This window comes from Sturnus vulgaris, chromosome 2 (genome assembly GCF_052056855.1).
Source record: "Sturnus vulgaris isolate bStuVul1 chromosome 2, bStuVul1.hap1, whole genome shotgun sequence".
In the NCBI taxonomy this organism is placed as follows: domain Eukaryota; kingdom Metazoa; phylum Chordata; class Aves; order Passeriformes; family Sturnidae; genus Sturnus; species Sturnus vulgaris.
In genome coordinates this window covers 31,840,808-31,867,725 of record NC_142244.1, presented here as the reverse complement: position 1 = coordinate 31,867,725, position 26,918 = coordinate 31,840,808, and the positions used below count along the sequence as shown (strand labels likewise).

Genomic DNA, 26,918 nt, shown 5'->3' with positions numbered 1-26,918 from the left:
GCCCCTCCCCGCGGTGGCAGAGCTCCTGCCCAGCAGTTCCCCCGCGCCTTTCCCGAGGCGGTGCCCACTTCCAGCTTCTCCCAGTTTCCACCCCTGTGAAAAACCCAGGAGTGTTTCTGCCCTTCCCGTCCTGGCCCCAGTGAAAAGAAATAAACACACCGGAGTCCCGTTTCTGGAAGGGTTGTCTTTTTTTTTTCCTTTTTTAAGAGTTTCATATATATATTTATATATATAAATTATTAGAATGTGTGTCAAGGCTCGGGAGTGCGTGGGGAACGTCGTTTGGGTGGGTGTTTATTTTTTCTTTTCCATAGCTGGGTTGTTGGTTGTTTTTTCCTTTAATGGTTAAGTAAATATATATATATATGGGGGACCAATCGAGAGATACAACTGTGAAATCAGAACACGCACGCAGGGGTAAGGAAGTCACAAGTTGCTACATAAAACTGCCACGTCTAATAGGATGTGCATGAGTTAAAGTACATCAATTAGGATGGGTGAGGGGAAAGGGGCAGCCACCATCTTACAGACAGTCCCAGGACGCAGTGTTACCGCTCAGCCACGCCAGCTCTCCCCACGGGGCTCAGAGGGTCACGGTGGTGATGGCAGTCTCCAAAACAGTCTGCTGGTGCTTCGCACCTCATGGCCGTGCCCGTTCCCATCAGCTGGGGAAAGCACAGCCACCGTCCTGCAAACAGTCCTGCGGTGCTTTGCACCCTGATGGCTGGGACCAGACCCTCCACAGGCAGGAGAGGCCGCTCAGGAACGGGCCTGGAACACTTTGTTTGCATCTGAAAGGACATTGGGAGAATGGGAAGCTGCTCTGGCTAATCTGAAAAAGTTCCATGTTGCTTTTCTGTATCGATGAGCAGTATCTTACACCTAAAGGGGGGTGGGGTGTCGAGGAGGCATCTTGAAAAAAGGTTCTTCTGGGTTTGCAGTTATTTCTCGGCCGTGCCTCCTCCTTGCAGAAGCAGAAAAGGCAGGAGCATCCTGTACATGAAGTCCGGCAATGCTCCGCACTTTTTATTTAATGCAACTGTTACCCCAAAGCAAAGGATGGAGCTGCTGCCACCCTGAATTCACGTCAATCTTTGTCTTTCTGAGCTCTGTGCAATGCTGATTCTCTTTTCTTAAGAGCTCAGCTGAAATCACGTACCGATTGCTTCAGGTCCATTAATGTTGTTTCAGTCCCTCCCCATTTTCTCTCATCCACTTTTCCCAGGATGCCATCCCATACTTTTTGTCATCTTGTACTCTACTGCATGGTGAGATCAGGATGTGTCATTTTGCAGCTTCCCCTCCCCCAGGATTTGGTTGATTGATTTCTCCTCTTGAGAGAAAGACATGATGATGTCACACTGACAGTAGAAGTCCATTTAAAGGGGTTTGTCACTTTCCTTCTTCAGGTGGCTAGGATAAAAAAGAGGAACAAGGTGATAGCGAAAGGGAAAAAGTCAATTTACTAAGTTCCTCTGCCTTTGTTCATCTAGACCCATCCAACACTGCTGGCTTGGGAAGTTTTGTAGATCCTTGAAGTAGGAGATACTACTGAAAAGGTACAACACTGCACCTCTCTTTCCCAGTGTGCCTCCCCATGCACTTGTGAATGCCTTGTCTTGGCAAAACCATCAAACCCTTATGTTTTGTATTTTGGCAGGGGTATTGGTTAGTCATAACTGCATTAAGATGTGTGAAATGCATGTAAGTTATCTCCCCCCTCAGAGAGGACGAGCTGAGACCTCATAAGCCACTTGCCAAGTATGACCTTCCTGGTGGCCAGCCACAGCTGTGCCCTACGGCAAAGCGTCCCCATTCCCAGGGTGGGCTTGGGTACAGTCACCCGCTCCGGGGGCAATGCTTCCCTGCTCCCACTGCCTGTGCCAGCCCTGCACCAGGGCTGGGCCTGTAGGCGTTCTTGTGAGGCGAGAGCAGCTCCACGCACCTGTAGTAGTCCTCCTGCGTGGGAAGTGGGACACCGTGCAGAGGGTGGTGGGCGTGCAGCCACTGCTGCTGCTCCAGAGCCAGGCGCTGCAGCTCAGCCGACTGCGCGTGCATGGCCTGCAGCTGGTGTGCTGCCGACATGGGCGCCGAGAGGGAGCCCGGCAGGTCTCTGTAGGGTGCAGCTGCAGCCGAAGGTGACACAGAGAAGAGCCAAATTAATGCTCCATCCAAGGCCCCACAGCTCAGTCCCATTCCCACCCCTCCCCACGTGCAGGACCTGCTCATCCTGACAGCATGGGCCTGTCCTACGCTCTGTTCAACAGACCTCAGTTTGGTCCTGTGACCCCTCAGGACACCCCTGCCCCTCAGAACTCTGCTGATGCTCTTTGGAGGAGAACAGCAGCCCCTGTGAACTTCCTTACCAAAGAGCTGGTGGCGCAGCACTTCATTCTCATGGAGAGGGTGAGGCAGCAGAGGGTTGGGGATGGTTCCAGCTGGATATGGTATCCGGGTGAGGTGTGATCCCGAGGCAAGGGGGTCGATTAGAGGGTGAACGGAGGCTGAGGCTGGGAAGAAAAGATACCACAAGGTAATTGTTCCAGGCTTTGTAGCAGGTAACACAGACAGGCACAAGGCCTCACAAAACGATATATGGAGAGAGAGGGTCAGAGTGTGTTAGGAATGGGATGATTTCACAGCTAATTTCAGTGTCATCTCTTTCCGGATGCTACTCTTTTTGCCTGCATTGAACTTCATGTGATCCAGTCCCATAGAACTCTGTCCCTACACTCCTCAGGAAGAAATACTACTCCTTCGAAGTACAGTTACTTAAAAGTTCAGCAGGGCTCCACAAGGACCTGCTCTGCAATCAGGTCTGCACCCCATATCATGTCTCTCTGTCACACCGACTGCTATTCACCTGCTTTCTGGCTGCTTTCTTTTCCAGGTCTTATCCAGGACAGATTATCTTTCTAGTGGTTTGGACTCACATCAAGAGCAAGGTGCCCAGCCATGGATCGTAGGGAAAATGGACATTCATTTGTACCTTGTGCCATCTCTGAGCTGTTGCAGCTGCTCAGAGCCAGCATCTGTGACTGACACCAGACCCCACTGACTGCTCACAGCACCTGAGCAGGCACAACACTCTTTTCCTATTGCACTGTAGCTTGGGCTTTGCTTCCCTGAGATTTTCATCCCTAAACCTTTTACTTTGCTTTCCTATAGGATGTGGAAATGGAAGGGACCACCATTCAATTCTGAAAAACAGCTGCCTCCAGTTCCTGACAATTAGACTGCCTCCTTTCCCATCCCATCCCATCCCATCCCATCCCATCCCATCCCATTCCATCCCACTGCACTATCTGCAGCCACAGGAGCAAACCTGAGAACCAACATTTCATTAGTACTAAGGACACTGCCAAAACTTTTCTATCAGGGTTCCTGTTCCCTCTGCAGACTCCAGTCTATGGAATGCAGTTCACAACAACACACCCAGGTCGTCAGTGGGACTCCAGCACCTGTACTGTGGCCCCACAGATCCAGAACAAAAGGACACACTGCTAACAATTTTGCTGGCCACTCATCAGCAGTGTCAGTGCCTTTGGTGGGATGGGAGTGGGGACAAGGAAGAATTACTATGAGGTTGGGCTCTTCTGCCTAAGATCTATGGCCTCAAAATTTAGTCTTGTCAGCTTTTAGGGCTCCCCAGGGCCAGAGGGAGGGAATGCAAGGAAGGCACAGTAGGACAGAAATTAAGGCATTGTGTAGCGTACCATCACCATGGAGCCCTTACCTGCGTGTATGGCGTCCTGCTGGTGGAGATGGAGGTGGGAGTGGATGTGGGAATGCTGATGATGATGAGGTGTCACATTGAGCATCTGCAGTCGGGCCAGAGGGTCATTGCTGAGAGCAGCCACCCGCTCGGCATGCTGGCGTTCGGCCGCCAAGCGCTCGGCGTAGGACATGTCGGGACGAAGGGTCGGGCCAGCTGCCAGCGCCAGCCTCTCCCGCTCCAAGTGGCCCAGCCCTGGGTGGAAGGGAAAAGCGGGATGAAGGCCGGGGGCCGTCTGCAGACTCAGCCCACCGTGGCGTGGGAACGGATCCATGGCAGCAGCTGGCACGGCGTGGAGCTGCTCCAACTCGGCTGGTTTGACTTCAAAGCCAGGCTTGAGACGCTCACGCAGGTCCCGGTCCCTCAGGTCTCGTTCACGAGCCTCCCGCTCCCGCAGCTCCCGCTCCCGCGTGGCTGGATCGCTGCTGTAGATGGCTGGCACGTTGTAGCCCAGCAGGCCCGGGTCGACAGCGCCCAGGGGCACGTAGAAAGGGTGGTTGCGGTTGCTGGGGGACATGACGTGGGGCCGGGCGTACTCGCTAAGGGTGCGCAGAGCTGGGGTGTCAGGGCCCAGGTATGGGGGAACAGTCGCTACAGCACTGCCCTGCTCGAAGGAGGGGCGGTGGGGAACCGGCCCGAGGGATGAGCACTCGACCGGACGGCCCTCCTGGGCCATCTTCTGCAAAAGAGCAGAGAGACTGGCTTCAGGGTCCCAGCGGGGAGCGGCCGAGGGGGCCCTGGAGCATCCGTCCCGGCTGCGCTGTGGCAGTGGAACCCCCAGACCTACCACGCTCCTCTCCAGCTCCCGTTCCTTCTCCCGCTCCCGCTCCTTCTCCCGCTCCCGTTCCCGTTCCCGCTCCTTCTCTTCACGGGCCTTCTGTTCAGCCTCTCGACGCACTTTCTCCACCAAGTCTGCTCTTTTCTTGGCCAGCTTGGAGCCATCAAGGGGCACAAAGTACAGGTCTGTGCGGGAGCAGGAGTTGAAGCCACGGTCCAGGTGTTTGTTGAATCTGGGGATGAGAGGTGAAGCCTATCAGTGCTGACAGGGCTGGTGGGCAGGGATGGGGACAGGGACAGGTACTGTGCGAAAGGCACTGTGGGAATGTGAAGAGCATCACGAAAAAGGCAAAAGAGCAAAGCTGCACCTCAGGCTTGGGGTGATTTCCTCTTCCCTGCCCCATACGTCCCTCCCCATCCTTTGGAGAAGCCAGTCTCCCCTCACCTGGCTGACTGGCTGGCATGGCTCGGCACATCCACCACCTTGGGGGGCGGCGAGGGGCTGCGAGCAGGTGGCACAGGGCTCTCCGGGGCCTCGTACTCCTCCGATGGCTCCTGCTTGATCTGAGCAGCGCTGAGGGGGAGTGGGGGGTGGCGGCGGGGCCGGGGCAGCCATGCTCCCTGGCAAGGGTGGTGGGGCAGAGGGGGCGGGCGAGGGGGCTTTGTAGCCCCCTGCCACAGGGGAAGAGGCCACCCGGTAGCCAGGAGGGGTGGCTGCACGGAAAGGGGCAGCCGAGGAAGTGGGGGGCGAGCCCGGCTTGTAGGGGGCTGGGGGCTGGAAGGTGGGGACAGGGGAGGCCGCCCGCTTCCCATACGGGGCCACAGCTGACGGGGGTACTGGGGGCGAGACCGTCTTGTAGGGGGCCGCAGAGGGGGAGGCCATGGTGGCAATGACGGTGGAGAGGGTGGTGGCAGCAGAGGTGACTGGAGGGCCAGCCCCATGAGCAGGGGAGGGGGGTGGTGGCGGGGGGAAGGTGTAGGTGGCAGGACTCTGCCCCGGCGGGTGCGTGCACATGCTGGGGTAGCTTCCCTGGGAAGAGGCAGCAGAGGAGGATGAGGAAGAGGACGAGGACGAGGAAGAGGGGGCAGTGGCCGCAGTGGCAGAGGGAGCCTGGCTGTAGGCGGCCTGGCTGTGTGGAGGGTAGAGGCGTAGCCCGTAGGTGGGATGGGAAGGGTGATGGCTGCTGGACTCCAGGCCGTGGGGGTAGCCCCCGGGGGGCTGCGGAGGTGCTGTGGCCGCTGGGGAGATGCCCCCGCTGCTCCCGTGACTGTGGTGGTGCTGCTGAGGAGGCTGCTGGTGATGGGGGGACTGGCCAGGGAAAGGGGCAGCGGGGTGGGAGCCAGCATTGCCCAGGGGGCGGCTGTAAGGAGGTGGCCCCTGGCTCCAAACGGGCTGCGAGGGCAGGGAGGGCTGGGTGTACTTGGGGGGCTGGCTGGAGACAGAGAGGCCGCTGGGCGGGGGGAAGGAGTGCCCATAGGAAGCACTGTAGCTGGGCAGGGGCTGGCCCGGGGAGGGCTGGGGATACTGGGCAGAGGAGCTGGAGGGCGGCAATGGTGGTGGGGCGTAGGGGTAGCGGGAGGGGGCCAGGGCCGGTGCCTTGTCCTGCCCCATGCTGTGGGGAGAGGGCAGGTGGCTGCTCAGGGCCTGCCCCACCATCCCTGGGGAACTGGAGGCGGCCACTGCGTTGTTGAGGGGGCGCAAGGCCGGTGGAGGAGGCAGGTTGGAGGAGACGTGAGGGAAGGAAGGGGCCGAGGCCGGGGGGGCAGCTGGGGGGTTGGCCGGAGGCGTCTTCTGAGGGGGGAGCCCTCCTCCTACCGAAGCCAGTGAGATTGGGGTGGTAGGTGGTGGATTGTGCTTGGCGCTGAGGGTCTGCTCACGAGCCCCTGGTGCTGGGAGCCCCCCCACTCCACTGGCAATTTTAGCCCCAACCTGGACCACATTGGTCGTAGGATAAAGGGGAGTGTGGGATGAAGAGGAAGAGGAAGAAGAGGACGAGGAGGAGGAAGGGGGAGCAGAAGGGGCAGCAACAGCAGAGGAGGAGGAAGAGGAGGAGGAAGAAGAGGAGGAGGAAGAGGAGGAGGAGGAGGAGGCAGGTGTCTGTGGGGCTTGAGCCTGGAAAATGCGTGAGGCCTGGCCCTCCAGCTGGGAATGGTAACTTCCTGCGGGAGGTCCCTGGGGGTGCACCTCGCCCGGAAGCCCAAAGCCGGGCTCTGGTGGACGGGCTAGGCTGTCGGGAGGGGCAGCTACCGGCGGGCTCTCGGGGAAGAGCGGGGGGTGGTGATAGGAGTGAGATGGCCCCTGGGACAGCACAGAAGACGAGTCAGAGTCGTTCTCCACACTCCCAGGGCTGTAGACGCTGGGTGAGGTGCTCCTGTTATCCTGGTCAATGTCCCGTGGGTCGCTGCTCATCTCATCATTGAAGCTGTGGCCATCAAGGCTGTCAACATCAGATGGGGATGGAGGACAGGGCAACTCCTGAAGTAGGAAGGAGGAAAGGGGCATTATGAGGCCTCCCAGACCACACGTGACACACTTGGAGTTCCCAGAGAACTTGTTTTCTGACCTTTCTCTGCCAACCCCAGCACTAGAAAACCTCACAGAGGAAAGGAGACATTGTCTGTCATGATACATCAACATCAGTCCTGCCTCCTTTCCGGTGTTCTCAGGTCCTTCATGAGCATTCCATGTTCAGGAGGGAGGTAATAATGGGTACCTTGTGTAAAGAGGCAGTGAGGGAGGAACAGGGAACTGTTACACACAGGGTTGAAAGGAAACAGATACAACACGGGTGATGGGCTGTTGGCCACGACATGTATCACTGGTGGCATGGAGCAGCACACACCCAGCACAGGCCCCAGACCCAGAATTGCTCTTCTTGCCCCTGCAGAGCTCTCCCTGGTCAAGGAGACCAGCTCCCTCCCAGACCCCTCTAACTGCTCCTTCCACTCCTTACTTCCAGGCGTTCCCCCTGTGCTTCCCAATCCCTGCTCCTCCCCACTACCTGCTGCCTCAGACAATGTGTATTGGTGATTAAGCAGTCATCATGGGTAAGGGTAACTAACAAGCACCACTCTAAGCAAGAGAGACTAAGCTGAAAAAATATCACTGTTGAGCTGAACAGACTGTCCATGTGGAGAAATTACAGAAGTGTAACCAAGGTGGTCGAATTACAATGACTTCTTACCATGAGAAAGCATCCTCATGTTTTGCAGGCCTTTGCAGCCAGTTCCCTGAACAGGCTAACAGGGAATGGAGAAGCACAGGAGCTGGAGTCTTCCAACCACCCAACCATCAGTCCAGCCTGCTGCTGTCAGTGTTTCGGAAAAGCCCTGCCACAACTCTGTGTGTGCACGAGCAGGTTTTGCATGACTGTCACCTGGAACCCGCCATGACTTAAGCACCTCCATTTCACACTGCACTGGGGATCAGAAGAGACTGACTCCAACCCAACCTGCGGCTGTGCACAGAGCCAGGCTCTTGCCACTAAGCTGGAAAAGGCAGGGCACATTCCTAGCTCTGACAGCACAGCAAATGAGACAGAAAGCCTCCATCTGCTCAGTCATCACTCCTGGTGGCATTTTTGCAGTCAGGTAGATGTCATTTAGGATGGAAGAGCTGCAGTGCAAAACCCAAGGTGTTTGGGCTCCCAAGCAGCAGGAGCCTCAAGCTGGACAGGCATGAGCAGCACAGATAGGGAATTGGAGATTCCTTTGCTTTGGACTGGGCACATGCCAGCAATCACAGTAGGGAGGGCTCACCTCAGTTTTGGTTTTTTTGGGAGCATTGGTGTCCTCCCCTTCACTCTCTGAGATCTCTTCTGTTCGGCCCTGCTTGCTGCTCTTGGGGGTGCAGGATTCCTCCAACCGGCCTTTCTGCAAGGAAACAGGGAGAACAGAGAGGTGGAGGGTCATGGGGAAATCTTCCAACCTGACAGGTCTTCACAGACTGCAGCAGGTGAGACGCAGCCATCATGACACGTGTGTTTATGACACTAGCAGAGCAACACGGACCCAGGATATGGCAAAAACTGGGACTACAGGGCCCTAGTGAGACTGGACACCAGTTCTTAGGAAAGTGCAAGATGGTGAGGACGAAAGCAAAGAGGGATTCTGCCCATTTCAGGAAGCTAACCCAGCAAGGGTTCCCTAGTGTGTCTCTTCTGGTCCGTGTCCCTGGATCCTCAAATGGATCCCACCCAGTCTGGGCAGTTCTTGGCCACCCCACACTGGTGTTCTAGCTCATATATTACCTTTGTCGCTTGTCGGGATTTCTCAGCCTTGCCATCACTGCTGGATGTGCTGATGCCACCAGGGGAAGCTCGACCCCGTGACCTGAGCTCCTCTCGAGGCCCCGGAGTCTCTTTCTTCCGTCCACTCCGCATTGACATCTAAGAGAGGCATCACTGTGTCAGTCCTGCTTTGCATCTCCCACCACTCCTGCTCTGTGCCCAGCCTCCCGAAGCCCCTGAACCCCTTGCACTCCACTGTGCCAAGCTCATGCCCACTAGCTTTGCAGGGAGCCTCAGTTCCAACCCACACCTCCAGCATGGCTCCTGTGTCCCACCCCACCTCCCACCTCACGTACTGAGTCCTTGTTCTGTCGCGTCTTCATTCTTTTGGGTGTGGGACCCCCATTCTCCTTGGCCCGGTTTGATGAAAACATAAATTTTTATGACTCTGCAACCCCCTTCAGCAGTTTCTGACGAGATGGAGATGGGCAGTTCTTCTGGAAAGGAAGGGCTGGCTACACCAGCCACGCAGTAAGATCCTGCTGAATCCTGAAAGGAAGACAAGCAGGTGAGGGGGGAGAAAGACTGAGTGGACTATAGAACATCCTTTTGTGGTTTGCTATAGAAATATGACAAAATTATTATTGTTTCCTTATTTAGAGACTCAAGGATGTTTACCAAGAATGCAATAAACTCTTCCATCAGTGTGGGAAAAGATTTGCCTGCTCCCATATCTGATTTTCAATTTCTAGGAGTGATATGTGCACGATGTGAGGTATTCATTTTTAATGGCTTCAAACTGAAAGAGGGAAGATTTAGATTAGATATTAGGAAGAAACTCTTTACTCTGAGGGTGATGAGGCACTGGTACAGGTTGCTCAAAGAAGCCATGGATGTCCCAGCCCTGGCAGTGTTCAAGGCCAGGCCGGATGGGGTTTTGAACAACCTGGTCTTGCGGAAGATGTCCCTGTCCATGGCAGGGGTGTTGGGAGTAGATGATCTTTAAGGCTCCTTCTAATCCAAGCCATTCTGTGATTATCTAATTCTATGATGTGAGGCCCAATAATGCTGCTTTGGAGGATGCAAGAAGGTGTAGTTATCAGGATGTTATCTGTCCTCTGGAATAATTTTAGTGTTTTCCTTTCCTTGGGAAAAAATAACAGGAAAGTGCTTTAAAATGTTCTCAATTACAATTTTTCTGACTTTATTAGTTTGTCTTTGCACTTGTCAGTGCAGAAAGTTACACCACCCCCACCTGGCCATATGCCGCCATTTGCTAGCCCTGTGTCATTTTGTTATTTGGCAAAGTGGCCTTTGCTGAATGGCACTGTACAGCCCTGCCCTCTCCAGAGCACATCCACATGCACTCATACACCACCATGTTATGCAGAAAACGTGACAAGTCTTGCTTGGGCTGTTCCATGCCCAAGGTACACAAATAGGTGCAAGAAAACACTTTAAGTTTTGCTTTTGCATGACACAATCATCAGCTCTGTTTAGCCTGGAGTGCCTGCCAGAGTCTCCTCCTCCTCCTCAACACACGGGATGTTTCGCAGTGTACCAGACCGAGTCATACCCAGCAAGTATGACGCAGAGTACATCCTTACACTTTGCAGCAGCAGGAAGATTTCTGAGATCCCTCTGGAACAATTTACAGTTTTGTGCCATGTCCAAAAGCATTTTACTGTAGGTATTTAACACCCTGTTGTATCACACAGTTCCTACTCTACAGTATGGAAGTACCATATTTGTGTTAGCCTGGGAACTGGAGGAAATTATTCAGCTCCTGAAATTAGCTTGCTTGAATCCAGCAAGCTAAAGACCTTTAGCACTGCTCTGCACTGCACACACATAACCAAAAAGACTTTATCCTTCCCAAGCCTGTCATTTGAGTTGCTATACTCAGCCTCTGGAACAGACAATCTGAAAGACAAGGTAATGTGTCCCGTGGAAGAGGCACCAGGAGAAAAAAGCCACAACTACTGGGTTTTATTCTCTCACCTGGAAGCACAGAGAAATTTTGTGAATAAGAAGCCTATAGATTTAGGGCTCCTGAAGACGATCCCACACCTGGAAAGATCAGCTTCCAAAGAAGCAGTGCAGGAGCAGTCTGGATGACTTCCATTTCTCAGAGAAGGGAGCTGAAAACAGGGATCAGAGGAAAAGCACCTGACAGGAGAACTCTCAGACCTGTTGTGCAGCCCTGTTGCTGGACTGTGTCTCAGGGTCACTGCTTTCCACTGCCTTCACCTCCCTTAGCATAAAATGGGAGTAATGACACTGGCCTGTCTCTCCTGGGGCTCCACATCTTCCCTGACCAGTGCTTAGAGAAACCCATCCGGAAGGTACTTAGGAAAATCAGGGGATTGTTTGTTTTAATTCCATTAATATTTTATTTGACCCTCATCACGAAAGCCCCAGGGGGACTCATCCAGCATTAATTCCCACACACATCAATTCATTAACTGAAACCTCTTCTTTAATAGGAAGATAGCTGATGATGCTTTATAGCTGACCTAATGGAGGCAGAGCCCACTCCCAATCCCCACCCGCTGACATCTTTTACAGCCTCATATTCCTGTCACGCTTTGGCCTTTGCTTGCTAATTCAGCCAGTTACACTGATGCTATTCTAGATAAGCATCCAGAATCAACATTTCTTATGTGAAACAGAAGATTGTAATATGTAAGGCAATCCTAATTTAACTCAACTTTGACTCATGCCATGGTGGCAACCTGCAAGTATTAGCTCAGCTCTGAAGGCAGAGAAGCAGCAACAGCAGGCTACCAATGTCACTGCTCCCTGCATTCCACAGGGACACCACCCACGCCTCCCACACCAAAGAAGCCAGAGTGATAACGCAGCACATGGGTCTCGCTTCAGCTTTCCAACAGCCCTAGGATGACAATTACCATATTCTTCCCAGAGAAGTCAGTCAGGGAAATAACATGTAGCCAACCACAAACTGAAACTTCCCTTTTTGAAAGGGATACCCACTCCATACTTATTCCAACCACTGAATATGCAGTAACAAAAAAAGCCAGAAACAAAGAGCGATATTTCAAGAGACATAATCAACCACTGACAGAGGCAGAAGTTTCTATCACTTAAACAGTGAAGACTTTACTAAAATATGTAAGAGAATTGACACAGCCTAATTGATATTAGGCTCAGTATAGCAACTGTTATGGCCAGATGAGAGGATCACAAATCTGCCTTCTAATTTTAACATCTATGAAATAAAAGCTTGCAATGTGAGCCTTTACAATTAGCAAGTTACACTTAACCCTTCCCATCACTAAAGATCCCTACAAATGTCTCTGAAGGGTTCTTAGGGCTTCATGGTTTTGGTTAGGAGGTGAGACGTGACAGGGCTGTTGTGGAAGGGTTAACCTTTCCCTGGCCCTGTGAAGCCCTTTACAGGTTCAACTGAATTCTGAAGCGTTGCGAATTGCTATTTTCTGTTTGCGTTTCATACAACCCAGCTTGGCTTGGCTTATTGCCCAAACCCCTCCATACTCTCCTGTAAGCCCTGGTGAAGTCTCCTGCGAGCAACACACACTCAACTCGCATCCCCCACATGGCATTCAAAATGGATCCCTCTCCTCCTCCTCCCCTGCTCCAAGTAATTCTCCTTCCCAAAGCCCAAACTGTCCTGGACTGGCAAGACAGAAGCTTATGAGGTCCAGCTCCTCTTTTCTTGAAGGACACAGATAGGTTCTCTCCTTCCCAGGCTGTCATGTAGAGCAATTCTCCCAGGTAACCAAACTGGAAATAAGTCCATCTCAAATGACAAGGACTCAGAAGAGACAAGCACTCTTAGAAAGCAAGCTGAATGTTTGTCCTTAGCTCAGGAGAGCATTTACACATTAGGCTGTGGGTTTGAGGAAATAAACTTTCCTAGATGGCGACAGAAGCAGAGGAAATGGGAACCAGGTTTTCCTGGGGTGGTATTCGAGGGCTTGGCCAGAACTGCGAATGATGAATGGGTCACACGCCCAAAGCACTGCACATGCTGGGGCTGCAGGCACGGGTACACCCAGCACGTGTCCAGCAACAGGAAGCCCCTTTCCACCGAGACCAGGAAGACAGGGAGATGCTACCAAAGCCATGGATGAAGCCTGTTGATGCTTCAGCAGGTGCTCAAGGGCAGAGCAAGCCCCAGGATGGGCAGCCCAAATCCAGGGCTCCAGTCTGCTTGAGAAGGTCAAATGCCAGCTAAGGTCCAGCTAGCCCTCTCTGGGGCCAGTGCCAGCAGAAGGGAGAGCTGACATCCTAGAGGAATGTCATTTAAGAAAAAGAGCTAACATTATCCCCTTTTCAGTTTATTTACTACAGACAAAGCCGTCTTCCACTAGTCCATGCAAGTTTGGCGTAAGGAGTCAGTGGAATTCCTGCTTTAGCCTAAGTACAGCTGTTCTGAAGTGCAAACCTCTTGTCTTCTTCATTTGGGAACTGTTTAAAATACACAGTGACTACTCTTGAAGTAATTTTCTGAAAATTCTACATGAAATCCAAGGCATTTGGTATGCAAAGGCAGGGACTCAGAAGTCAGATGTAAGAATTAAACTGAGTCTGGTTCTCTGCAATTCAATAGCTCTCTCTTCCCATCCTATTTTTTCTCTTCCCACTTCTACAAAGGGATGGACTAGAACTGGATGGAGGAACTAGGGTGGCAAAGCAAATACAGCTGCTTTCTAACACATTGCAGATGCTGAAAAGTGTCCTGAGAATAAGCTGGAATAATAACTGATGGATCCCTCTTCTTGGGTAAAGATCACTAAGAAGAAGAGCAGTGTATATATATATATTTATGCAGGCACACACACACACACTTATATATATATATATGTGACTGCCCAACGAATGATGGTCCCAAGAATTTTTAACTCCTGTCTCAATCTCCCTCCTTTTGAAAAATGAAGAGAAAATTTCCAGAAATGTAATTTGTTTTAACAACTGTGTAGGATCGTGAAAACATTAAGTTTTGTCCCAAATACTGCAATCAGGCAACCTGAAGTACAGCACTCACCAATGGCTAATTACCTGATTTCTTGCTTGAACCCTGGCATTTTACTCTAGGACATGATGGAGAAAGAGAAGGAAGGAAGGAAGGGGAAGGGCACCATGTCCAGTGTTAGACAGCAATGAAAAAACAGATCAGGGCTCAGGTTGCATGTCAGTCTTTTGATACATACCTGGAGCATGACATTGCTATAAAAGGGAAAATAACTCCGCAAGCAAAGGGATTTGGATGCCAAAATGGTTGAATACCAAGATGATAAACATTTGTGGCTAATATTATCTTGGGTGTAAGTATTGCCATGACTGGCAAATCTTCTATATTCAGTAAATCTTGTTAAGAATAAATATACAAAGGTATACAAATGAAACGTAGTTTTCAAATAAAGATATTTTTCTGTCTCCTACAAAATAACTACAACACTGGGTGGATGTAGGGGCTGTGAACTCAGGCTGGGAAGTGAATTAATCAAGGAGCAGGACTCCTGCAGGTTACTTTCATGCAGGTCACTGTATACAGAGACCCCAGGGTCAGAGTACACACCCCCAGTTCTCTGCAGACCCCTCCACAAGGCCTAGGACAGGTACATCCAACCACCAGCAGCCATCGGACATGGCCAGGAAGGGCTGAGACCTGCCCTGCCAGGGAGGTTTGGCAGCAAGCACAGTGTTATGTGGCAAACTCAGACAGAAATGCCTAGAACACAAGTGCAAACTGTGACTACTGCTCAAGAGGTCAAAATATAAATCCAGTATGTAAATAGAGACAGCTGTCAATTTCTGTTATTTTCTATAGAGACATTGATTTCATATAGGCAGCATACTGGAATTTAACTGGATTCTTCTGTCTTCAAAATATGGCATAAAATGGGTCACTATGAGATGTATTAAAATAAAATTTAACAATAAATGTAAATGCATGCTTTCAGAAACTCCACTCTGTGCCAGAGGGTGAATTGCACACACCTTTAATACACAAGCTGAATGGACTCTCTCGATTTAGATCTATCTTTGTATATAAAAGCTGATTCACAATCCCATTGTAACCAGTCATGTTTGAGACCACCTGAGGAAACTGAACAAGTCCATGAGACCCAATGAGACACATGCCAGGGTCTTGAGGGAGTTGGCTGACATAGTTGCCAAACCAATCTCCATGGTATTTGATAAGTGGACGGATGGCTCCATCCAAAGAGTTACAGTCAACAGTTCAATGTCAAAGTGGAAACCTTGAACCAGTGGTATCCCCCAAGGATCTGATACCAATACTACTTACTATCTTCATCAATGACACAGATGGTGGGATTGAGTGCACTCTGCAAGCTTGCAGATGACACCAAGTCAAGTGGTTGTTAGGCTAAAGAGAAGAGATGCCATCTGGAGGGACCGTGACAGGATTGAGGAGTGGAATGTGAAACTCATGAAATTCAACGAGGTGAAGTGCAGTCCTGCACATGGATCAAGGCAATCACTAGGATTAGTATAGGCTGAGGAATGAGGAGGCTGGGAGCAGCCCTGTGGCAAAAACCTTGGGGATACAGGTGGACAAATAATTGGACATGAGCTAGCAATGTGCACTTGCAGCCCAGAAAACCAAACATGTCCTAAGCTGCATCAAAAGCACAACTGGCAGCAGGGTGAGGGAGGGAATTCTGCCCCTTTGCTCTGTTCTGGCAAGACCCCACCTGGAGTCTGCATCCAGCTCTGGGGTCCCCAGAACACAACAGACCTGCTGGAAGGAGTCCAGAAGAGGCCATAAAGATGATCAAAGGGATGAAGCACCTCTCCTACAAAGACAGGCTGAGAGAGCTGTGATTGTTCAGCCTGGAGAAGCGAAGGCTCCAGAAAGACCTTCTGGCAGCTTTTAAGCTCAGGGTACTGAGCAAGCTGGTAGAAGAGCTCACCAAGCCATCCTCCATGATTTATAATCAGCCCTGGTTAACCAGAGAGGTGACTGGAGGGTAGACAATGCGATGGCCATCTTCAAGAAGGGTCTGAAGGAAGATCAGGGGAACTACAAGCCTGTCAGCTGCACCTCAGTGCCCAAAGAGGTTATAAACCAGATTATCCCAAGTGTGATCCCACAGGATGTACAGGACAACCAGGGGAGTAGTCCCAGCCAGGATGGGTTCATAAAAGGCAGGTCCTGCTGGATCAACCTGATCTCCTTTTACAAGCAGGTGACCTGCCTAGTGGGTGGGGGAAAGACTCTGGGCATTGGATCAGTAATAGATCAAGAACTCTGGGTGTTGGATCAGCAATCAGCAATGTCCAGCAGTACCAAGGCACGGATTGTCCCCCGGCACTTGGCACTGGTGAGGTCACACTTCAAATCCTGTGTCCAGTTCTCGGCGTCTCAACTCAGGAAGGTAATTGAGGGGCTGGAGCGTGTCCAGAGAAGGGTGACAGAGCTGGGGAAGGGTCTGAGCACAAGTCCTGTGAAGAGAAGCTGAGGGAGCTGGAGGTGTTCAGCCTGGAGAAAAGGAAAGTCAGGGGGGAACTTTACCACTCTCTACAACCACGTGAAAGGAGGCTGCAGCCAGGTGGGGATCAGCCTCATCTCCCACGCATCAAGTAATGGGATGAGAGGAAATGGCCTCAAGCTGTGCTGGGGGAGGTTCAGGTTGGACATCAGGAAGAATTTCTTCACTAAAGGGTGGTTAAGCCTCGGAATGGGCTGCCCAGGGCAACAGTGGAATCACCATTCCTGGAAGTGTTGAAGAAATGACCGGACATAGCATTCAGTGCTATGGCTTAGTTGACAAAGTGATGTTTGGTCAATGGTTGGACTCGATGGTCCTGGAAGTCTTTTCCAACCTTAATGATTCTGTGATTCTAAGATTCTAAGTATATAAAGGTGGCTTATAAGAAATGTAGAGAGACAGCTTTTACCAGGGCCTGCAGTGACAGGACAAGGGGCAATCGTTTTAAACTGAAAGAGGACAGGTTTAAATTGGATATAAGGAAGAAATTCTTTATTATGAGGGTAATGAGACACAGGAACAGGTTTCCCAGAGAAGCTGTGGATGCCCTAACCCTGGAAGTGTTCAAGGCCAAGCTGCAAGGGACCAGGAGCTGCCTGGTCTAGCGGAAGGTGTCCCTGCCCATGGCAGGGGGCTTGGAACTGAATGATCTTTAAGGTCCCTTTCAACTCATACCAGTCCATCATCCTATAAAATATCCTAAAATTATTCTAAAATAACACATCCCATCCAAAAAAGAGACTCATCTTGAGGCAACAGCTTCAATCCTTGTCCAATTTGTTGACAAATTCACTTGTCAGGTTACCTATGTGTTCCTTCTCTGCAGTAAAATAATAAATAAAAATTAAAATGCTCATGCTTCAGGAAAAGGTGCCAAACAATACTAAAAATAACTGTGCAGAGCGCTCAGTCTTAGAAGATAAAGCCAGTCTGCATTTTATTAAGCCTATATTAATGTTTTGTTTTCTTAATTTTGCACAACCATGAGGAGCAAGAATGTTATTTTGAGTATGAAAACTCTAATTCTGGAACCTCCATTCAAATGAAAATGTATCTGAGAAAAAAAAATCTGATTAACAGAGTGAAATAACAGGACTAAAGCAAGGTAATAACTAATAAAAACATTCATGCATTTAACAATAGCTTAATTTACAGCATAGAAGAAGATATTAAATTTTGCAAAAGCAACTGAAAATAAAGTTTGATTCACTAAATGAAGGTTAGACGTACTAAAGAAGGTTATGTTAATCGTAAAACAGTTCCTGAGGGCACAGTAAAATGACTGTTAAGTATGTAACAGATTTACTTTAAAATCCCAGAAGAATCATTCTGTCTCCCCAGAGGAGGGCTTCCAGATCTCTGGGAGATACAGGCTGGCAGAGCCCACTGGTGGATCGTGAAACAAAACATACTGGCCTCTACCTTCTGCAACTGGGATGGAACCTACAGATGCATGATCCAGAGGAAGGACACATCATACTCCCCACTCTCACTCTTTCATGAAGTGCAGCATCTTCTATATTTGCAACACCTGAGCACACCTTACCTGTTAGAGGCTGTTAGGGGCCAGGGATCTACTGTAATATCTCACACACCTCTTTTGATACACAGATGTCCCTTTGCTAAGAATGCAAAGCAAATTACTCAAAGACATCACAGGGTGGTTGCCCAGAGACTCAAAGGAGGATGCTAGCTGGAAGGGACATACAGACTCTGAGCTGACCAGTGCAACTCAAGAGTGATACCCTTTGGATATAAGACGCAGGTCCATGAAAATGAGACCTTGGCATCCAGCAGTCATCGACAAAGTAAACTGCATGCCAGAATTTCTTGAGGAGAATGTCATTATGCCCCCACAAAAACCTATGGCTTTCCCATATGTTGACATGTGTGTGCAATTCTGCTTCTTCCATAGGAACTAGAAGGGGCAATGAAGAGGCACGACTGAGTGGGTTAGACACCTCTGTCCAGAGAAAAGGTTATTGAAGTGAGGATGTGACTGGGGACCATAAAGCCATATATGAAAATTAGAGGTTAGGTAAGAAATAATTTTTTTACTGTCTTTTCCAGTACAAATTTGATGACTATCAAACAACACTACAAAGAAACCAAATAAAGAGTAGTTCTTGAAACAGGTGGCTGTAGAATTTCCAATTAAAGGACACCATGGGTGTAAGAAGGTTCTATATGTTTGATGGGAGACTGGAGGGATTCATTCAAGAGAGAATAACTGGCACTTTCTGGATAGCTAGAAACCGTATCTGGCTATGGCAGGTTCTCCACTGAAAACAGCTGGAAACTGTAGGAGTATCAGAGGAAAATGGCACAGGATTGGATTGGATTAGATTAGATTGGATTGGATTAGATTAGATAAGATTACATTAGATTAGAAAATGACAGTATTAGATTAACGGTTGAATTCAATGATCCTGGAGGTCTCTTCTAACCTAAATGATTTTATAACTTTGCAGCTACTGACCCAAAGGACATCCTTTAGATTCTCTGTTTCTAGGGATTCATGACTGGATGGAGATGAAAGATGAAGATGGACAGACACATCCAGAATGAAAGAAGAGATCTGGGGCCAGGGAAATGGGCAGAGGAACAATAGTACAGCAGATAGGAGGTGAACTTTGAGGCTGGTAAACTCCTAGGCTTGGGATTCCACAGCTTCTCCTTGGTCTACAGGACTTGCCAAGTGGGATGATCCTACCCTCATCCCTGGGGCTAAAGGAACAAACACCCAACGGTGTGTCCAGGAAGATTTGCCTTGGAAAAGGTTGCTGGAGGTCTCCACTCAAAAAAAAGCCCTGTTCACAGTAAACTGCAAAGCTAGACAAGGTTGTCACAAGCACCTCAGAGAACTGAGCATCTTCCAGCCTCCCTGGGAGCCCATGCCAGTGCTGAACCACCTTTAGGAGCAAGGAGAGCTTCTGTTTTACACACTTCACCAAGCTTATGGTGATTTTAGTCCTTGTGATTCTATGAAATCAGAAAACAGAGGTTTATGGCTAAATCAAGGTCTTCCTGGTCATGACACAGTGAAGGATTAGGAGTCACAAGTATTCAAAATTCCCTGTGATCCCAAGGGAATTCAAAGCAGGCAATCTATGCTGAAGTGCTACCATCTATAGCAATGTATAACCTGCCTCAGCAAGCACAGACACAGGCCTCTGCCTCTCAAGTAGGCACCCACTCAAGAGCCCAGAGACTGAGCCCAAACCAAGCTCAGACTGCACTGTCATGAATAATGGCACCAGAGAAAGTGAAACCACAGGCTGAGATATTTTTACTGTCTTGGGTAATCTGTCTAAAGCAGCATGTGCCAGCCTGTGGGATAAAGCTTGGTGCACAGCTATGGCATGAGCAGGACCTCTCCCAGAAAAAGCCGCCACGCATGGCTCCACCATCACAAAGCAAGGTGCCACCAGTGAGAGGCAGCCAAACTCAGAATATCGCTGGTAGCTAATGAAGGCACCGACTGAACAACGTCTTCAGAATCCTGAATAAAGGTTTGCAGGTGAGGCAGGTGAGATGGTAAATGATGGCAGGGAAACTCTGGCACAGACCTGTTGGTTTTACTGCTGCAACACGGTCACACAGACAGACAAGCATCCTAAATATCCAAGATTTTTACATCAAGAAGAATGTAGAATGCTTCCAAGGATGAAAATCCAAGGATACATAGAAGATCAGAAAAGACCTTGTAATTAGTGGCTGGAACATGACTTCTCAGCAGAAGACTTCTAAGAAGGCTTTTCCTGAATGAGTGAAATCTACCGGTGCATAGAAAAAGGAAAAGAGAGATGATTTTTACCTGACTTACTTGATTGGTAAGGCAACTATGGGACTAATGCACACCATTTTTACCTGTGTACTCCAAAAAGAATGCTGAGAAATTAAGAAATGTGATGAACAAATATAGCTTACCTGAGAAAATGCTAAAAGGAGACTTGAAGATGGCCTATGAGCACTACAAAGGGAGAAGATTTCTGACAGCTCTTTAACCTACACAACAAATGGATATCCAACGGATCTAGCTAAAGCTAGACAAATCCAACAGATGAATAGTGATAAATTTGAAAAGCAAGAGAAATCAATCACTTGAAAAACTTGCATAGGAATCTAGCGTATCATTGAATTTTTAAAGGGTTTTATTTTATTGTAAAATAAATGCTCTTAATATTTTCTGCACAGACCAGCCAGTTGACGAGAACAGATTTTTCAATACTAAACTCATTAGTAGTCATAGAATTTGGCCAAAAGGTGATGGGGTCTAGCTAGCTCTGGGCAAAAACGGACTTTGAAAGCAATGGTCTGGCAATGTATGAAGAAAACCTGATGGATAACCATGACTGGATAAACCATTCTCCATGGAGGGTGGGCCTTCTTTATGTGTCTGGCAAACTCCAAATAATTCTGAGGTAAACCACTTCATCTGTTGCACTGTCTGAAAGAAAAAAAACAGCAGTATATCCAAAATACTTTGCTATAGATACACTTTATATCAAATACACTCTGCTATATATATCAATATAAAATTTTATAACTATATAACATTATATTTTATATAAGATATATTAAATTATACAAACTATCATATATATTGTGATATACACACACACATAAATATATATACACACACATAGTAAATCCAATTCACTGTCCAAATAGATGAAGGTTGCTCAAATGCAACCTTCACTTAAGTGATCTATAGGGCAGAGAGACCTTGTGGAAGAAACAGGCTATCACCAAGTGCATTGTACAGCAGGGAAGTACAAGACTAAAATTTTCCAGCTAAACTATCTGTGATGAAGAATGTCAATGGGGCAAGAGACATGAAGTAAGATTGAGAGCAACCAGCTCCTCTTCTTCAGCAAAGCCCAGACAGACCATCATTGGCTGAAATTGCCTGGAGAAGATATTGCAGTTAGCCTTTGGTTTGTAGGTGAAAATACTGCCACAACAATCAATCAAACATTGATATTTTTACAGGAGGAGACAACAACAAATCAGTGTTTGCTGCCACAACACACACAGAAAACAGACGGTCAGAAACTTCTGCAGAAGGATTATCAGAGCTGGAAGCTAGGCACTGCTTCTGAAGAGATTGCTTCCTCACGAAGTTGACTTCTGTTAAACTTAAAACATGGCCAAATCCTTATCCCCAAACATTCGAAGCCCAACAGCCAAACAGTCAACCAGACTGATAGGGAGGTGAAGCTCAAGCCACTTGAACTGGAAACATTCCCTTCTGTTTCATCATTCTCCATACACACCTCACTGAGAACACGGGCTGTGGGCCCACGACTGCCCAACACGTGACTGGAAGGACAGAAAGATCCTCCAGTGCTCTTCTCAACGTGACAAAGAGCAGTGGGACATGTACCTGGCCAGCCAGGGCACTGCTGAGGCTCAGTAGTCAGGGAAGGCACTGAGAGGGAGCATCTCATGTTCGTGTTAAACAATCTGCTGTGACCAGACCTCAGCAGGGATCACAGGAATTAGTTCTGCAGAGAATACCTACCCTAGGTGCACTCACTTAGTTAAGAGCGCGACTTTTTCAGAGATGCCTTCACTTTTGAATGGTCAGAACTTGCGTTGCCTTCTCCTTCAGCCTTTAAGAAGTTTGTAAAGCATTGCTATTTTGTACTTCTCTAGACAGTCTTCAAGAAGTACAGACGGAAGAGATGAAGTGATAACCACAAGAAATATACTTCATACTTCCAAAGCATCTCCTAATGGAGGAAGAACGAGACCAGAAAATCCAATGAAGGCAAGAAAATAGTTTATTTGTCCAAAAGAGATTGGGAGAAAGAAATGAACTGGGGAAGACAAAGTCTGACAGAAGAGAAAACTAGCTTCTCAGAAGAAAAGGCATTAGGAACAAGGAGGATAAAGGAACAAGGAACAAGATGGATAAACATTCAGGTAGGTATTTAACACAGGCACAGCTAAACATGTGCACAGACCAATTCCAGAGATTGCATTTGCAAATATATTGCACCCCAGACCTGGTAAACAAATAAACCTTCCCTACACAGCTCTGTATTCCACATGGACTGCTCCTCTCAACTCCACCTCCATCCCCAAGAAAAACACTGATGTGAACATGAGAGAGCCCCAGGACAAACTGGGAAGGTGTACAAGGAGTGACAGGGCTGAACTTCGGGAAGAGAAAAACCTGCCTGATGCATTTCACCCAGAAACAAAACCGGGATAGAATATTTCAGTTGGAAGGGACCTACAATGATCATCTAGTCCGACTGAACTAGATGCTCCTCCTCCTCTTGAAGAACAATACAGATCAGGTTGCTTTTAGTACAGCAATCTCACCATGCTATAGAATCATAGCTCCCTGCATGACCATTATAATTTTGGAATACAAGTATACCCACAAGAAACGTCATTGTAATTTCTTGTTCAGGAAAACCTAAAGGTGAGAATGCAAGAACCTGTCAGAGGTATCCAAGGGGTACAAAACCCAGGCGAGGAGGTGAATGCATATGAAGAGAGGTAAAGGCAGGTCACTGCAGCAGGTTAAACCTGTTCATCTTGTTCATTAAGATTCACTGTACATTTAATTTTCAAATGTTTGGAGGTTTCTTAAAATTTCCAACAAGAACCATGGCACTACAAGTTCACTCTTTGGCCATGCTTGAAAAGGTCCATCATGAATCGTAACTGGAAAAGTCTGGTTTGAAAGAACAGGTAATTGCTAAGAAGTTGGGGAAATACACAAATGATTGGTTGTGCCATCACCAATGACAGACACAAAATAACATTAACGACTTGGTCAAGAAACAGGGCAAAAGAGAACGAAAATTATTCCAAGTGAACAATTTGACCATTCACATTTACAAGAGTCCCATCCATAGGTAATGATCGCTGAGCTCCAGCCCCTTGGAATGTGTGTTCAGTACAGCAGCAATGCACAACACCCTCGGGCTTAGAAGAAAAGGGTCTAGCTTTCAACTCAGACATCTGTGGGATTATCTAGTGGGAAGCCAAGGCTGAACTCTGCAGCTTACACACCTGAAGGGTGTGTAACCATGCTCCAGCACTCAGGTGGGCACAAAATGAATGGCATTTCCAACTCCTCCTTCGCTCGCCTGCTACACACCTTAGAATAATGGCCCACTACTTTCTCCTCACTTTTTTAAGGCTGGAAAGCATAGGTGCTCCTATGCAATCCACCCAGTACAACCAGAGATAATGACAACAGATTTGGGTGCCGAGCTCGGTAAGGACATGTTGCTCCTCAAGGCACGGCCCTGCAAAAAACAGACCCTTCAGACAAAAGCCATACAAATTCTTTCAGTAGCCATCCTGGCAAATGAGTAATCGGCTGCGGAACGCAAGGCAGCCACGGCACTGAGGCAAACGCGAGGAAGGACACTGCCCATCTGGCAAGCAACTTCGGGAACGTACAATAGCTATCAAGGCAGAACTCCACGGCAAGCAAATGCAGCGTGCAAAGTAATGCCACAGTGACCAAATGGCTGCCACTTCACGAGCACAGCGGCCACTCGGCAAAATACAGCCGGCAATTCGCTGGGAAACAGCAGCCGAGCCGGCCACAGGCCAGCACAAGCCAGCAAGGCAAACAGACAACGGCTCCATGGCTTAGCCAAAACGGGCAATGTGGGAAACCCAGATGCCACTTCTTCAGAAATCCCGAATAAGAAATGGACAAGCAGCCGTACCCACCGAGGAATCTCGGCCGGTCCAAGGGGAGCGCAGCCGCCACCCTGATGCCACCCAGTCGGTGCCCAAGCGGCACCCTGCCGTGTCAGAGGAGGGGGCAGCGGCGAGGGAGGAATCCCACCCGTGCCCGCTGCAGCCACGGCGGGGGAGCCGACACTCTTCTCGGTGCCCCGATGGAAACGTGATTCCCAGCTCCTCCTGCCTGCTGCAGCCACGGCGGGGGAGCCGACACTCTTCTCGGTGCCCCGATGGAAACGTTATTCCCAGCTCCTCCTTCCCGCTCCGCGGCCGCACCTGAGGAAGCGGGGACAATACGAGGCCCCCCCGAAAGCAGGCAGGCAGGCAGGGCAGGAGCCGGTCCCCTCCAGCATTGTGCCGCCCTCCATCCCACACGGCGCCGGGCCGCAAACTCGCAACTCCCTCTCGTCCGCGCCCCCCGGGCCCCGCGCGCCCCTGCCCCCGCCGAACTTCCCGCCGCAGGGAAGGGGGGCTCCGCGGGCGCTGACGTCACGCCGGGCGCGCGGCGGGGGGTGTCCCCGCCCCGGGACCCCCGCGGCGGGCGAGGAGCCCCGCGCGACCCCCGCCCCCCGTTCCGGAGGGAGGGAAGGCGCTGCGCCGCCGTCCAGCGCAGCCGAGCCCCGGGCGGGCGGCGAGCTTCGGGCGGGCAGCGCCCCCCGGCGATGCCGGAGCGCCCCCAGCTGCGGCCAGGACCCCCGCCCCGCCGAGCCCCCGTGCCCCGCGGCGCTGTCCCGGCTCCTTCCCGGCCCCTCGCCGCATCCACGCCGGGGCAAGGACCGACGGGGACCCTTCCCCAGCGCCGCGGGGGTTAATCGCACTCTCGCCCCTCCTGCCCCCCCAACTTTGGTGTTTCCCCCCCCGCGCCGCCTCGCTCCCCATCCCGACAGACGGACCGGAGGGCTAAAATCCAGCCGCGAAAGAATGCAGCGAGTGGGCGACAATGACAAGCGGGTCGGGAGCGGCTGTGAGCGGGCGAGGGACTCACCGGCGGCTCCTGAGGGGAGGTCGAATGAAGGGAGGAATGGAGGCGGCGAGGAGCGGGGGGCAGGGATTTAAACGCTGCCCCCCCTTCTTTTTTTTTTTTCCTTTTTTTTTTTTTTTTTTTTTTTTCCCCTTTTCCTCCCTCCTCCTTTTCCGCGCTCCCTCGTTTCCTCTCGCGGCTCCGGAATAACCGGTCGGCGGCAGGGACAGCGCCTCCGGGAAGGGGGTGCGGCGGGGAAGCGGGGCCCCCCCCGCCCCGCAGCTCTGTCGCCCCCTCTCCCGCCGCGCTCAGGCGCCTCCGCCTGCGCCCCGCCGCCCTCCCATCGCTCCCACCGCTGCCCGCCTTAGCCACCTCCCATTTCCGAAGGGCCCAGAACGAGCCCCCTCCCCCGCCCCTCTGCTCCTCGCTCGCCGCCGCCCCTTCCCGCGAAACACCCCACACACACCGCACCCCCCAACCCACCCGTGGGCAGCGTGGGACGGCGGAGGAGGAGAGGCGGGCGCGGGGCGAGCAACGAGCCCGGCCCCCGCCTCGGCCGCGGCCGCGCCCCGCACCGCTAGGCCCCCGGCGCCGGCACAAAGGCCGGGCAAAGCGGGGGAGAGAGAGCCCGGAGGGGCGTTTTTGGCAGGACGGGCCCGGGGCGACCGAGGGATGCGGGGGGGGGGGGGGGGGTGGCGGCCGGCCGGGGCTGCGGCGGGGCCTCCCGGGGGGCGGGGGCGGCGGCCGCCCGACGGGCGCTCATGGGCGTGCGGCCGCGCGCGCATCCATCCCCCTCGATCCCACTTCCCATCCCCCGCCCGGTTGCCAGGCAACGGCACAAAGGGAGCGCGAGCCTCGTGCGGGGGCCGCTCCGCACTGCCTGCACCGGGCTGCGAGCCCCCCCCGGCACACGCACACACACGGCACGGCCATGGCAGCGGCGGGATGCGGGCCCCCCCGGCACACGCACACACACGGCACGGCCATGGCAGCGGCGGGATGCGGGCCCCCCCGGCACACGCACACACACGGCACGGCCATGGCAGCGGCGGGATGCGGGCCCCCCCGGCACACGCACACACACGGCACGGCCATGGCAGCGGCGGGATGCGGGCCCCCCCCGGCACACGCACACACACGGCACGGCCATGGCAGCGGCGGGATGCGGGCCCCCCCGGCACACGCACACACACGGCACGGCCATGGCAGCGGCGGGATGCGGGCCCCCCCCGGCACACGCACACACACGGCACGACCATGGCAGCGGCGGGATGCGGGATCCGGCTGGCACGGGCCTCGCCCAAGCGGCGCCACATCACTCCCCCCGCCGCCTCCCGCGGCCGCACGGTGCGGGGGAGCGGCGGAGCTCAGCCGTAGAAACGTGAACTGCTGTTCAGAAACGCGGCTGCCTCCCCTCGCTGGCCAAGTTCATGGCGTCGATGGCCATTTTGGAAAAGCTGCTGTTGGAGGGAAGGTTTTGGGAAGGAAGCGGGGAGCCCCCCGGCTCTGTCACCCGGCCAGCCTGCCGAGGGGCTAAGCCAGCTCCAACCGCTGCCTGCTGCGGGAACACGGCCAGCGAGAGTGCGGGGCTGGGGGCCGAGGAGATGCTACAAGTGCTGCTCTTCCTGCCCCGTTTAGCTGCAGAAGGCACGGCAATCGTGGGGGCAAACCTGGAGCTATGTCTCACAGACATGAGCACGGCTGTATGTTTAAATAAGAGAGCCTTCATGTGCAGATGGGCAAGTTTCACTCTGTTGGCCTTCGAGCATAATCCCAAAATATTTCCTCAGCAGGACCTCTCAGTGAGCAAGCTGGATGGCGTGCTCTCCACAGGCTTTTATTCATCAATTCTCATTGTCCATTACATGGCTCCAAGCACTATTTACTGTACAGCGTCCAAACTCGACACTGAATACAGATGTATTCCTCTCCTTGTGGGGGTTTCA

General features: G+C 51.4%; 1 protein-coding gene across 1 annotated transcript; it reads right to left on the bottom strand.

The window, feature by feature from the left end:
• Window positions 1-181: 181 nt before the first annotated feature.
• On the bottom strand, window positions 182-25,241 carry ATN1 (atrophin 1). Its single transcript, XM_088159084.1, is given in 11 exon segments — window positions 182-1,413; window positions 1,946-2,126; window positions 2,367-2,510; window positions 3,737-4,454; window positions 4,563-4,785; window positions 4,998-5,143; window positions 5,145-7,028; window positions 8,312-8,425; window positions 8,803-8,940; window positions 9,138-9,330; window positions 24,997-25,241. Coding segments are annotated over 10 exon segments (3,660 nt in total). The 5' UTR covers window positions 9,216-9,330; window positions 24,997-25,241; the 3' UTR covers window positions 182-1,379.
• Window positions 25,242-26,918: the final 1,677 nt, after the last annotated feature.